The sequence below is a fragment of the Mytilus galloprovincialis genome, chromosome 3 (assembly GCF_965363235.1).
Source record: "Mytilus galloprovincialis chromosome 3, xbMytGall1.hap1.1, whole genome shotgun sequence".
Lineage (NCBI taxonomy): Eukaryota > Metazoa > Mollusca > Bivalvia > Mytilida > Mytilidae > Mytilus > Mytilus galloprovincialis.
In genome coordinates this window covers 72,239,064-72,252,748 of record NC_134840.1, presented here as the reverse complement: position 1 = coordinate 72,252,748, position 13,685 = coordinate 72,239,064, and the positions used below count along the sequence as shown (strand labels likewise).

The window sequence follows — 13,685 nt, the reverse complement described above, 5'->3', positions numbered from 1 at the left end:
TATGTAAAGGTCACATCAAAGTTTTCTATTAACAAACCTTATCTTTACTATTAACTTCTGCTTCATGCTCTAATAATTTTGAAACAATTTCAACGTAACCTTCAGAGGCTGCAAAATGCAAACATTGTTTTCCTGTAGCCTGCAATAAAAACAGAATTCTTCTACTGTGGTGTAAAAGGTAAAATCACAAAATCACAAACTCCGAAGAAAGTTCAAAACGAAGTCCCTAATCAAATGGCAAAATCAAAAGCTCAAACGCATCAAACGAATGGATAACAACTGTTATATTCCTGAAAGTATTTGTTTTTACCAACTCTTATAACTAGGGAGAGTATTTTTGCTTTCAATAAAATAAAAATAAAAAAGAATTGAGATGTACTTTTACAAGTGAAAAAAACGCTGGAAGTTCAGAAATCTTTAAAAGTTGGAAAAATCTTTAGTTCAAATAATTGCGCCTTCTTAAAAGTCTTTCTTTTTCATTTTTTCCATTTTTCTCCCCACCCCCATTTTCCCTCAGCTTGTTTAACTTGGACGTCGTACCATACACGAAGGTATAGCACAGCCAAATATTGTAATAGAAAAATGCACTTTATTTTTGATTTTATATAGTTCAATATTTTAATGCATATAAAATCTAATGTGAAAAATATTTTATAACAAAATATTGTTTAACTGTTATACTGTAAAGGCCAAATTTTCATGTCCAGTTTTTAGTTCAAATAAACTTCACGATGGTCAAACTAACTTTCTTTGGGTCAAATAACTTTCTGATAGAACAAATACTACTTAAATCTTTGTTTGAAAGTGAAGGATGAACAAACAAGTCATAAACTTCGGACAATGGTTCAAGTAGTGACATGGTAAACTTACGTCCATAAATTAACTTTGATAAACTATAGGGCACAAACTAGTACCTTAGTATCATCAATATCTTAATTAAAATTTATAATGTTATTTTATATTATTTTTTATATAGATTCTAAGTTGTGTATTGTTTTATATTAAGGTTAAGAACATATTAATGAATATAGAAACACATTTTGGTAATTTCAAAAGTAGGAAATTAAAGAAATTAAAGAAAACTCATCTTTTATATAAATGATAATTATGGCCTAGTTCTGGACCATAACTATATTTGGTCACTCTTATTTTAATTTATTGTGGACTAACAATAACAGCTTCATGGCCTCTATGACACTTAGAAATTGGTATATAAGGAAATCAAGTCGCTAAAACATTAATAGCGTATTTCTTGATTTTCTAGGTGAGTCTCTTGGTGTTCGAATTAATTTAGATTAAAATTATTTTTATTTTATTTTACTTTGGAAAAATAAGACAAAGTTTATAAATAATTTATATTTTAATTTAAAAAAAAGGTTTAATTTAATGGTAATTATTATTGTTATTATATTATATTTAATTTGAATTGTGATATTTAATTATTGTTTTCAATTTATTTTTGACTATAATATTTGTACTGTGAAATTGTATTATAATTATAATGATGTTCTCTTTATTAAATTAATAGCGTATTTCTTGATTTTCTAGTTTGGTTTTCTTTCCGTTGTTGATTCCGGCCTCCTACCGTGAGCCTCCCCCTAGATTGTACCAAAAGATATTACAATTGTTGGGTACAACGTACATATACACCATTACCAAAAATATCAACACAATATAATGGTAGAGGACGATGTATAGCAACGGAAAAAAACCACAAAAGCCAGGAAAGACACCATCCAATTATAGCCACCATCGACAAATTCAGGAGAAACTTGACTCAGCATTTGATAATTTGGATATTTTCGATAAAACAGACAACGTTGTCACCTTCAAAACAGACAAACCATCATCTTATCCTGTTGAAGATTGTGACAACAATACAACTATTCCTTACGACGATCAACTCTTTTTGCAATCATCGCCAATTCATCAAGGCAGCAGCAACCATTTTCTCTCATCGTGGACCGGATATCCAGTAGCACCAACTCACATCACACCTTTGAGACCTTCCATTATTCGTAGACCAACGATTCCATCTTCTTTTAACACAAGACCACCACCTCCAACAACTAGTCTTCAAACGCCTCAGCACTTTTCTTTAATATATCCTTCTTTACAGACATCGACACCATCTGCAAGTTCCAGTGCCACTTCAATATCAACTGGACATACCGTAACATCTACCATATCCACAGCCGTATCAACATCAATACCAGCCTCTACAACGACTACAAGCACTGGATCAACTACAACGACTACAAGCACTGGATCAACAATAGGAACAGTTACAGGACAAATAACAACCGCACTAACTTTCTTTGGGTCAAATAACTTTCTGATAGAACAAATACTACTTAAATCTTTGTTTGAAAGTGAAGGATAAACGCGAAAACTTGTATAATACAAAAAAATGTATTAGCTCAATGCCATTATCAAAAATAGACATATTATAAAAGAATTCAATGTGGTATTACCCACTATATCCAAACAATGGAAAAAAATAAGTCACTAGTATTTTCATGAAGAAGAAAAAAATCGTTAACGAAAATCAAAAGTTAACTAGATCTTAATTTTATGACACTTACAATACAATAGTTATTGTATTTTGTCATTTAATTGATATCATTATGTACATCTGTAAATATTAAAGGCCTTTAAATCTTCAATGTATGTGTTATAATTATTGTATTTTTTATATATTTAATAGGTATATTATGTGTGCTTTTTGTGTTTGTGTATTTCATTGCATCATGTTTAAAAAGAAAAGAAAATATGGAAAAAAATATTATGAAAAAAAAAAAAAAAAAAAAAAGAATTATATATCTTGTTTATTATTGTGAGTTATTTTTTTTTGTATATGACTTATGTTTTTAGATTGATGGAACAATCTCCTTTTCAAAGGGAGAGCGATTATTGTAATAGAAAAATGCACTTTATTTTTGATTTTATATAGTTCAATATTTAATGCATATAAAATCTAATGTGAAAAATATTTTATAACAAAATATTGTTTAACTGTTATACTGTAAAGGCCAAATTTTCATGTCCAGTTTTTAGTTCAAATAAACTTCACGATGGTCAAACTAACTTTCTTTGGGTCAAATAACTTTCTGATAGAACAAATACTACTTAAATCTTTGTTTGAAAGTGAAGGATGAACAAACAAGTCATAAACTTCGGACAATGGTTCAAGTAGTGACATGGTAAACTTACGTCCATAAATTAACTTTGATAAACTATAGGGCACAAACTAGTACCTTAGTATCATCAATATCTTAATTAAAATTTATAATGTTATTTCATATTATTTTTTATATAGATTCTAAGTTGTGTATTGTTTTATATTAAGGTTAAGAACATATTAATGAATATAGAAACATATTTTGGTAATTTCAAAAGTAGGAAATTAAAGAAATTAAAGAAAACTCATCTTTTATATAAATGATAATTATGGCCTAGTTCTGGACCATAACTATATTTGGTCACTCTTATTTTAATTTATTGTGGACTAACAATAACAGCTTCATGGCCTCTATGACACTTAGAAATTGGTATATAAGGAAATCAAGTCGCTAAAACATTAATAGCGTATTTCTTGATTTTCTAGGTGAGTCTCTTGGTGTTCGAATTAATTTAGATTAAAAATTATTTTTATTTTATTTTACTTTGGAAAAATAAGACAAAGTTTATAAATAATTTATATTTTAATTTAAAAAAAAAGGTTTAATTTAATGGTAATTATAATTGTTATTATATTATATTTAATTTGAATTGTGATATTTAATTATTGTTTTCAATTTATTTTTGACTATAATATTTGTACTGTGAAATTGTATTATAATTATAATGATGTTCTCTTTATTAAATTAATAGCGTATTTCTTGATTTTCTAGTTTGGTTTTCTTTCCGTTGTTGATTCCGGCCTCCTACCGTGAGCCTCCCCCTAGATTGTACCAAAAGGTATTACAATTGTTGGGTACAACGTACATATACACCATTACCAAAAATATCAACACAATACAAACATAGCCTTACAATTAAGACATCATTATTATTAACAAACTAGTTCACTTGCTTTAAAATCAAAAGATACTTAATCAGCATCTTATTTACTTAGTTTATATAGCAGTGTCAACCTTTACCTCATCTTTACGGTTGGTATATTGGAATGTAGTCCTGTTAAGTAGGTCTAGTGCCTCTTGGTGTCTCTTTTTCTTCAATGCATGTAGAAATGCTTCTTCGACCATCGCCGTCTCCTGAGGGAAATAATTGCAATTGATTAGATTGGTATATCTGATATATCAACTTTTTATGAGGATACCGAATATACAATAACAGAGTAAAACTTAAAAAGGTAATGAACATGTACAATAACAGGAGTTGTCTTGTGAATGTCAACAGAATCCTCTTCCACAAGCGACAACTGTTGTATCGATATCATATTATATAGATAGTGAAATACAATTTTAAGTATTATATAAAAATAAAAAGTATCAATGACACAAGTGTTCACCATAGAACTGATAACGTGATGCGATCCGGCAACAATAGTACTTCCTTCAAACATGAGCAAAACCAATATCTTAAAGTCAACAAAAAACTGACCCGACATGTTACATATATTATAAAGCAATTCAAACTTTAAAAGCAACGGCTTGATTTATGATAAAACAATAACAGAACAACAGAAAAACAAATAAAAAGTAAAATCACAAAAAAAAAATGAACTCCGAGGAAAATTTAAAACGGAAAGTCCCTAATCAAATGGCAAAATCAAAGGATAAAACACATCAAACGAATGGACACCTGACTTGGTACAGACATGTTTCAGTATAGACAATGGTGGATTGAACCTGGTTTTATAGCGCCAAACCTCTCGGTTATACGACAGTCGCATCAAATTTAATAATATTGATAATGATGCGTGAACCAAACAAACAGACACAATAGGTACAAATCATGATAACAGACCGCAACCATGCAATTACTGGCTTCTTACTTGAGACAGGCACATATAGAATGTGGCGGCGTAAAACTGCCATAACCAGTGACAGTAGTGAAACAGCATAAAATAGAACAAACTGGTAAGCATGTAAAATGAAAATGAGAGGAACATTTTCATAAATTTTGATACATATTTAAAAATTTTAATCTCTTTTATATGTCTTACCCTCTGACTCGCCATGTGGACTTCTTATAAAGATCCTTTGTCTAACTACAGGTTAGTAACGAAATAAAGTTTCCTATGAAAAAAACAGACACTATTTTTATTGATTGATTTATTGATTGGCGTTTAATGCCATTTTTCTACTTCATGGTGGTCAGTATTTTTTAATAATATCGTTAGAGGAAGCCGGAGTGAGAAAAACTATACTTCGGTAAATAGCTCATGAGTATACCTTTTTATTTGCTACATATTTTATTTAAAATGTAAACGCTTATACAAATTTTTTATATTTTGTAAATGAGTCAGTTCGAACATTTAACCTGCACATAATATAGACTTTGTCAAATTTGACAATTGAGCATCCTAAAGATCTAGTAGCAGTTACACTTAAAGGTGACTGTTCCATGGCTAGATAGATTGATTGATTGTTGTTTGATTAACGTCATATTTTGAAATTGTGTCTTGTGTCAGTGCCTCATTAGCATACCAAATATTGTATAAATTTCATTCATATCAGTTTGAATAGCTTTTAAAAGTGTTGTTCTGTGTCATATTCCTTCAAAAACCAATAGTTTAGGTAAAAAATAGAATGTATCTTAAAAAACGTGAAAATTCATAATAAATATTACTTACCACTTTGTACCATTGAAAATAAACTTAGTAAGCTGATATACGCATAATCATAAACTTTTGTTTTTTGTATTTTATTTAGTGCAGGTGAATTAAAGACAAAACAAAACAATGAACGCGTATAATATTACGGAAAACAAATAAAGCCAAGATTTTATTACCTTATTTTAAATCCTTTAATGAAAATGATACGCTGACAGAGTGCCAAACAAATATGACCATTGAAATACAATCAAAATAGGTTAAAAAAATGCTGAATATAACTTCCCGACCAACTTTCTGCAATTTATGATCATATTCATATATCTTCAGTCCCAGTAATATCATGAACTCGTCTTCTTCTACACACATATTTCCTTCATCGTCAGTGCCTATGTTGATTTTTGAGAATTAATCTGAAATTTTATCAGTCGTGTTTATTTTTATTTTTTTTAAGATTGTCTAATGTGGCACTATGATTGGACAAATGCATACCATGATCAGGCGCGGATCGAGAGGGGGGGGGGGGTTCCGGGGGGTTGGAACCCCCCTTTTTTTTGGACGATCAATGCATTTGAATGGGGACATGTAATTGGAACCCCCCCCCCCCCTTTGTCCTGGGTTAGGAACCCTCCCTTTTTTAAATGGCTGGATCCGCCCCTGATGATTATAAACGGTACCGCTTGGAAAACCTTCTGTTAAATAACAAAATATGTATCAACTAATAGTCAATTTATTATCTTTGAGGTGTTGTTTTTTTCTAATGAAACATTAAAGTTCGTAGAAACAGGCCACGAATATGCCTACCATTCAAGGGTAAATGATACTTCATATTGCCCAAATTTCTGTACCTTTTCTCGTTGGTCTATATAAACTTCTCGTTGCTATTGTACTTTTCTATTTCGTGTGTTGGATTTATGTTTCCTTTTATTAAATAACTACTTCCGAAACCTTATTGACATTTAAACAAAAGTTGAAATTCAAAGATCTGATCGTCCTGAACTATTTTCCACTGTACTTAAGGGAAACAACAATCAGTCATTCAATCAAAGGTATGAGGATAAAATTTGTTAATAGTTTACATCTTATCATTTTTTCGTGTGTTTTTTGTGATTTTATTCAACATTTATAGATAAGTAAAAAAGTAAAAAATATGAACTATGAAAATGAGGTTAACGTGGGCTGTTGTTATATGTCAGAACTTTAGATAAACAATTAATTTTCACAGGCTTCTAACTTTAAACTTACTAAGTTTTTATATCACTTATACGCTTTGCATGAAATCAATATTTAGTTAGAACCAACAATCTACAACACCAAGATAAATGCAAGAATTTTGAAAGCTTCTACTTAATAGATATTAGTGCTTATTGATCATGTACAAACGTTTACTCAGTAACAATCGGAAAGCTTGCAAAGTTTGTTCTAACCAATGTATCTCCTAGTTTTGGTGATAGTGTGTACTTGTCTTTGCTTGTTTGTCTGTACAATATTCTTGCTGCTTCTTTTCTGTCTCATTCAAATATTGTCCCGTTTCTTTTCAATCCCTTTTCAGACAGTAGTCATTGCAATCTGTTATGATATTCTGAAGTTTCATATAATTATACTAGCTCTCCTTCTCATTAATTAGGATGGATTTCATTGGCAAATTAAACCATATTCTGAACATGAATACCTGCACCAGATCAATACGATGAGCCAGATCTTAATGTGCTAATTCATAGCTTAACAATTTGCTGGAAGAAATGTCACACTACCAGGACATATTATTCTGATTCATAACCAACCAGTTGTTGCTTTTAAACCTAATTTCAGCTTGCTTTGTGAAGAAACAGAAAATACCACATTTTCAAGCCTTTAATTTGACCTGTCAGACCAGTTTAATGTTGAAAAATAAATCTATGTAACAACATACCAATGGGTTTAAAAAATTAGGAAAAGCTTTGCTTCAAAAATTGCAGGTTACCTTAAACCTGGCATTTAGAACACAATTTCCAAATCAGGTATTAGTTTCAGTGGTGAACCAAATATAACCATCTTTAATATTGTATGTAATTAAAGCTAATAAAATATAAAATTGTGACAGAAATTGCAACAATAAACTAACATTTAATACCCAATAATCTCTAAAATCTTTCTCTTCCTATAAATGTTTTATCAACAGCAGATTTGAAATGCCTGTGTAGACCTGATCCCTTATTTCATATTCTATTTTAAGCCTGTCAAAGACAAATTGAATACATGAAACATTCTTAGAGTCCAGTGTCATCATTTTTATAATCCCCAACTTGTACATGATATGTTAACAAATGAAGGTTTGTTTGGTGTTTACAGAATAGAGAAATATGTATTATCATGGACAAATGGTGCACGATAAAGGGGGGGGGGGACAAATAAAAGAAAATTATAATGGGGAGTTAAAATATAAAGAATAGAGAATGTTGGGTACAAAAAAGATGAAGATATGGAAATGGTCTAAAAATTAAAAAGAGTAAAAAAATAATGCACCCCCATTCCAGACCTTAACAAATGACATGAAAAATCCATCATCTGTTAAAAAAAGATATTATGAGTAATAAAATTATTTTATTAAAAACAACAAAAAAATAAATATCATATCACAGTTATTCCATAAAAATGATTTTTCAACTTAACATTTCTCAGTTATCTGCCATCCCTGATAACAATGCCTGTGCTCTCTGTTTGAAATATGTATCAAATACAGATAAATATTTCTGTACAAATGTTTTCCTTAAGTGTTCATCTTCTACTAGCTTTCTTTGGACAGGTGTCTTTACCTGGAAGACTTTTACCAAGTCAAATCTTGGAAACATTCTGAAAGAAGAAGTTAATAAACTAACATTGTAAATTCATTCTAAAAGGAATATAACTATAACAAGAGGCTGTCACAACGACAGCAAACCGGATTTATTAATATTTATTTGTGTCCTGGCAATATCACAAGAACCATTACTGATGAATGGTGAAAGTGAAAATCGTCAATATCAAATTTGACCTCCATTTTGTCATCAGTATCAACATATTAAAACTTGAAAAGCTTAGATTGAATGGTTCATGAGTAAATGCAACAACCTGAATGGAAACGCCATTTTACGATCTTTCAAGAACCATAACTCCTGAACGGTAAAAGTCAAAATCAGCATTATTGAACTTGACCTCTATTTTGTCATCAGTAACAACATATTAAAATTTCAAAAGCTTTGGTTGAATGGTTCATGAGAAAATGCACGGACACGACGGGAAAAACCATTTTTCAATCTTTCAAGAACCATAACTCCTGAACGGTAAAAGTCAAAATCGTCATTATTGAACTTGACCTCCATTTTGTCATCAGTAACAGCATATTAAAATTTCGGAAGCTTTGGTAGAACAGTTTATGCATAAATGCACGGACACGACTGGAAACTCCATTTTTCAATCTTTCAAGAACCATAACTCCTGAACGGTAAAAGTCAAATTCGTCATTATTGAACTTGACCTCCATTCTTTCATTAGTAACAACATATTAAAATTTGGGAAGCTTTGGTAGAACAGTTCATGCGTAAATGCACGGACAACTCCATTTTTCAATCTTTCAAGAACCATAACTCCTAAACAGTAAAAGTCAAAATCGCCATTATTGAACTTGACCTTCATTTAGTTGTCAGTAACAACATATTAAAATTTTAAAAGCTTTGGTTGAACGGTTCATGAGTTAATGCACGGACAACATTTGATTGCCGCCCGCCCGCCCGCCCGCCCGCCCGACTGCCCGACCGCCCGCCCGCCCGCCCGCCGTACATCCCCAAATCAATAACCGACATTTTTGTCACAAAAATCCGGTTAAAAATCACTTTCCCTGTGATATCTCAATTTTTTTTAATATTCAATAAAAATTTTGGGTTTTCTCATACCAGTACATAATGTACTATAAAAATATATCCTAACCTCTTTTCTTTGATTGTATTATGCACACCCTTTAATCTATACGCTATATGTAGAGTAAACAATTATCAATTATACCGAAAGCAGGTGCGCTTTTCATTTATTTATATTTCCTGAAAGACAAAATGAAATGACTGTAAAGTGCACAAAATTTATAATATATAGATAATGATGTATTTTTTTTATTGATTAATCTCCTTTTATTCCCATGTAGCCAATCGTTTTATACCGTTAACTGGGTTGCGTTCAATATCGTAGCGGCTACGTAGTGCTACATAGATTTTGACTATTGAACGTGTAGCTATAGACTAGTTGTTACATAGATATTGATAGCAGCTACGTAGCGACTACGTAGATGCTACGATGTTGAACTCAACCCTGAATTAAGAAATTGAAACAAATCAAGAACATCTTAAAGTTTGCCAAGGTTTACTACATGTAGCAGGAATTGAAATTTTCTTCAAACGTTTTTTACAATTCTATTTTCTAAAAAAAAGAAATGACACCTTGATTTTTTTTTCAAAAACATTTATAAATGCCTTAATCTGTTACAGGAAATCTAACTTTTTTTGTAAGTCTACATATCCCTAAAAATGTACAATCTAAATTTGAATTATACATTCCTTTATTACGAGTGAAAAAAAATATGGTGTATACTATATATATATATATACACATTGTTTTAACTTTAAATAATAATTATATGTATGCTCTTTTCGGTTCTTTTCTGTAAATCGTTGCTCTTTTCTCTAAATTGTTGGACCGCATAATATGTGATATTTACATAACCTTTTTTTTTTTTTAAACATTATTAGTGTCAAACCTTTTATTAAGATTTTTAAAATGTTTGTCTCATTGTCCCCCTTACCAAAAAAAAATTGAAAGGATGCATATCGAATTCTGTATTATTTGCAATTATTAAGATGTTCATATACTTACCCAACTAGATTATCTGTCCTCTTGATGAAATCTTCTTCCCTGAATTTATCTTCCATTAAATCTTGAAACAATACAGAATGAATGACTTCCAGAGTTTCTACTTTTGTCAGTTGTAACTGTGTACACCAGTTCATTAGAGCAAATAGCATTTGCTCTGCAAACTTTTCATTGGTACAAATTATGCTTTCTGAAAAGATAAACAAGTAAATAATGAATAGAAATAAAAAAATATTTACATGTAAGAGCGATTTTTGTGAAACCTTAAAAGGCATACATGTACATGTATATATAATTTTTTTTTATATAAATGAAAACATTGTGACATTAAAAATTCTAACAAAACTTGATACAAAAAAAAAAACGAATAACCCAATCAAAAAAACTTGAATTGGTGTTTCAAGCAAAAAAATTTGCTAGGTGAGTACTGGGAAGTAAACTAAAGGGTATGGTTCTCACGATGTTTAATATAAAGTACACAAAAAATGGAAAACATTAATATAGCTGTGAAAATTGAAAAAATCCTGCAATATATTCTTATAAGCATTGACATTGGTGGTGTGAAAACTTTACCTGACTTTTTGTATCCAATAGGACATGTCATCTCAACAGTGTCTGGATTCTCTAGGGCTGCATTAACATTAAGTGTACAGTCCCATGTGTTTGTATGACTATCATCTCTCCATGTAAACTCAGGATGTATGATGCTTGATGTCAGTAAAAGCTGTTTTAACTTCTTTGTTGTGTAAGTGCTGACCAGAGAATAAAATATAACTGTTGGTGGTATGTTATGTTTTAGTTCCTCAGCGATTGATGGAATCTGAGATGGAAGTACACATAAATATACTATGTGTGATGTCGTAATTAACTTAATGTTGTCATAGAAACAGTCAACGCCTTTACTCTGCAGGTATTCTGAAAAAAAAATATAAAAATTTATTGTTATTGTCTTTTCAATAACTATTATCATAATTGCTAATTATAAACTGATCTGATAGTTTTATTTGTTCTTATTTGAAATTAAGAGAGGTGGGTAATAAGATAAGATACATGTAAGTATATAGTATGCAAAACATATACATGTACATTTTGTACTTATAATTTTGTAATAGAAGAGAAATTTCACTTAATTTGTCAGGTCTGTTACAGTGTGAATACTTTGGAAATAAGATCCTTTGGTAATAAACAGCTTTAATGAGAGGTTGGAAGCATTTTCAAAAATTGGTAAAAACAAACAACTTTTAGCACGAGAACAGTTCTTCAGAAATGAAATATTACAGAGTTATCTCCCATTGGTATAGTATTGAAACTGATTGATTGTTAAATGCTTTATGTTATCTAATAATCTAAACCTAATAACCTAATGCTTTATGTCTTTAAGACACCAGCAAATCATCTTATAGAAACTTACAGAGAGTTGAATATCTTACAAGTTCTTGTTCTTAATAAGAGATGTATTTAATGTAAAAAATGTACCTAATGTTTCTGGTCGTCTTGTAGAAACTTTAAGATCCTTTGGTCTGACACCACCATAAGTTAACAAGCAATGTGCTAACTGACTTCCTAGTCGACCACAGCCAAGTATTCCAACCTTCACTTGATCTTTAGGTTCTCTGTCTTGCAGAATTTTTGCAGTTTTCTTCTGTGGACTTTTGATTTGTCGCCTCTGTTGCCTTAAATTTAAAATCAAGGAGATAAAACTTGTCTGAGCATAATTTTAGAAGTTAATTATTTACTTGTATTTAACAGGAAATGAATCTAATAAGCTTTTTAGTGTAAAATTGATAAAATCTCAGACTTTACAAGAAATCGGGAGATATATGGATATACATGTAAGTATTGTCTGACTGAAAAACTATCGGAACTGCTCAATAAATTTACCACATAATTCTATTTGTATTAAATAAATAACAGTATAAAGTTTTATCATAAAATAGATATATTTTGTCCTACAAAATGACCAAAATAAGTGATTTATTTGATGTGCAGTGTTTTATAATGGCCTTGATTTTGAATTTCGGAATGCAATCAGCACCATTTTTTTATTACCCTGTAAGCCATTTGTACCCTACTGTGATGAAATAAATGCGATTTTATCAAAATTGAAGTAACAGATTACAAGTCAGATACATTGGCATCACTTTAAAACTTAGTTACAATGATATTTTATTGATAATGATATTATCTGAAATTATTAGCAAGGATGTTTTTAACACATGCCTGTCTCTGTATCATTTCTTAATTAACTATGACACGACAATAAAATTGGCTACAATTAGGTAGTGTCAAGTCTTGTAGATATATATGTTCATGTGTCCAGTAATGGTGGACAAATAGTGATAAGGTGTATCATATATCAGTTGTTAATTATAAAGTTATTATTTACACATACAATTTGTATTTAACAGAATCAATCCAAGACTGTTATAAAAACCCAATACAATTTTGTAAAATACAATTAACATTAAGATTTACAGATATGACATTCAACATTAACTGACAAGGGACATGAACAGTAAAAATATGGTGGGTTTAGTAGATTTCAACCCTCTCCCATTTTTACTTTATGTATCTTTGGTTATCTTTAATATGCAGTATTGATAAAATTGTAATTAAATTGTCAGTATTAGGGCAATATGATTGTTTAATAATGCTTTAAGTTGTCAAATCCGAATATACCTTGCTTCATTGAGAACAACTGTGAAGTATGTTGCTTGTGCACATGCTGTAACTGTCAATGCATGTGACCTAAATCGTAAATGGAGTAAGGCTTTTTCTTCTTCAGTTAAAGCGCTCTCAAATTGTAAAGTCTCTAAATTTTCTGTTATATCAACAGGAGGTGGTTCTGTAGTTACTTTTTGTTTCAGTCTTTGAACGAGATCCATGTTTCTATGAACGCTAAAATATTCTTTTCGATTGTTCTCTGGTTTCATTCAACAAAACATGTGAAAAACCACAAATTAATAATTTATCGAATGGAAAAGTTTCTAAGTCATTATTGCGTTTATTAAGAAGCAAATCCGTGTCT

General features: G+C 30.3%; 1 protein-coding gene and 1 long non-coding RNA gene across 2 annotated transcripts; both read right to left on the bottom strand.

Annotated features, from left to right (window-relative positions):
- Positions 1–37: 37 nt before the first annotated feature.
- Positions 38–5,246, bottom strand: LOC143066549 (uncharacterized). The gene is made up of 3 exons (XR_012975664.1): positions 5,171–5,246; positions 4,143–4,256; positions 38–139 (listed from the first exon to the last, which is right to left on the bottom strand). It is a non-coding gene; the product is annotated as an uncharacterized LOC143066549 (long non-coding RNA).
- Positions 5,247–8,342: 3,096 nt separating this feature from the next.
- Positions 8,343–13,587, bottom strand: LOC143068859 (NADP-dependent oxidoreductase domain-containing protein 1-like). The gene is made up of 5 exons (XM_076243209.1): positions 13,337–13,587; positions 12,134–12,330; positions 11,231–11,572; positions 10,661–10,847; positions 8,343–8,611 (listed from the first exon to the last, which is right to left on the bottom strand). Exons 1-5 carry the CDS (start codon positions 13,540–13,542, stop codon positions 8,437–8,439), a joined length of 1,107 nt encoding a protein of 368 aa, XP_076099324.1. The 5' UTR covers positions 13,543–13,587; the 3' UTR covers positions 8,343–8,436.
- Positions 13,588–13,685: the final 98 nt, after the last annotated feature.

Excerpts from the sequence above, each read along its gene's own strand:
- LOC143068859 (XM_076243209.1), bottom strand. The coding sequence starts at position 13,542 with ATGGATCTCGTTCAAAGACTGAAACAAAAAGTAACTACAGAACCACCT. Across the intron at positions 11,573-12,133 it reads AAGACGACCAGAAACATTAG|AATACCTGCAGAGTAAAGGC; the intron begins GTACATTTTTTA and ends TTTTTTTTTCAG. Across the intron at positions 8,612-10,660 it reads AGGACAGATAATCTAGTTGG|AATGTTTCCAAGATTTGACT; the intron begins GTAAGTATATGA and ends TTCTTCTTTCAG.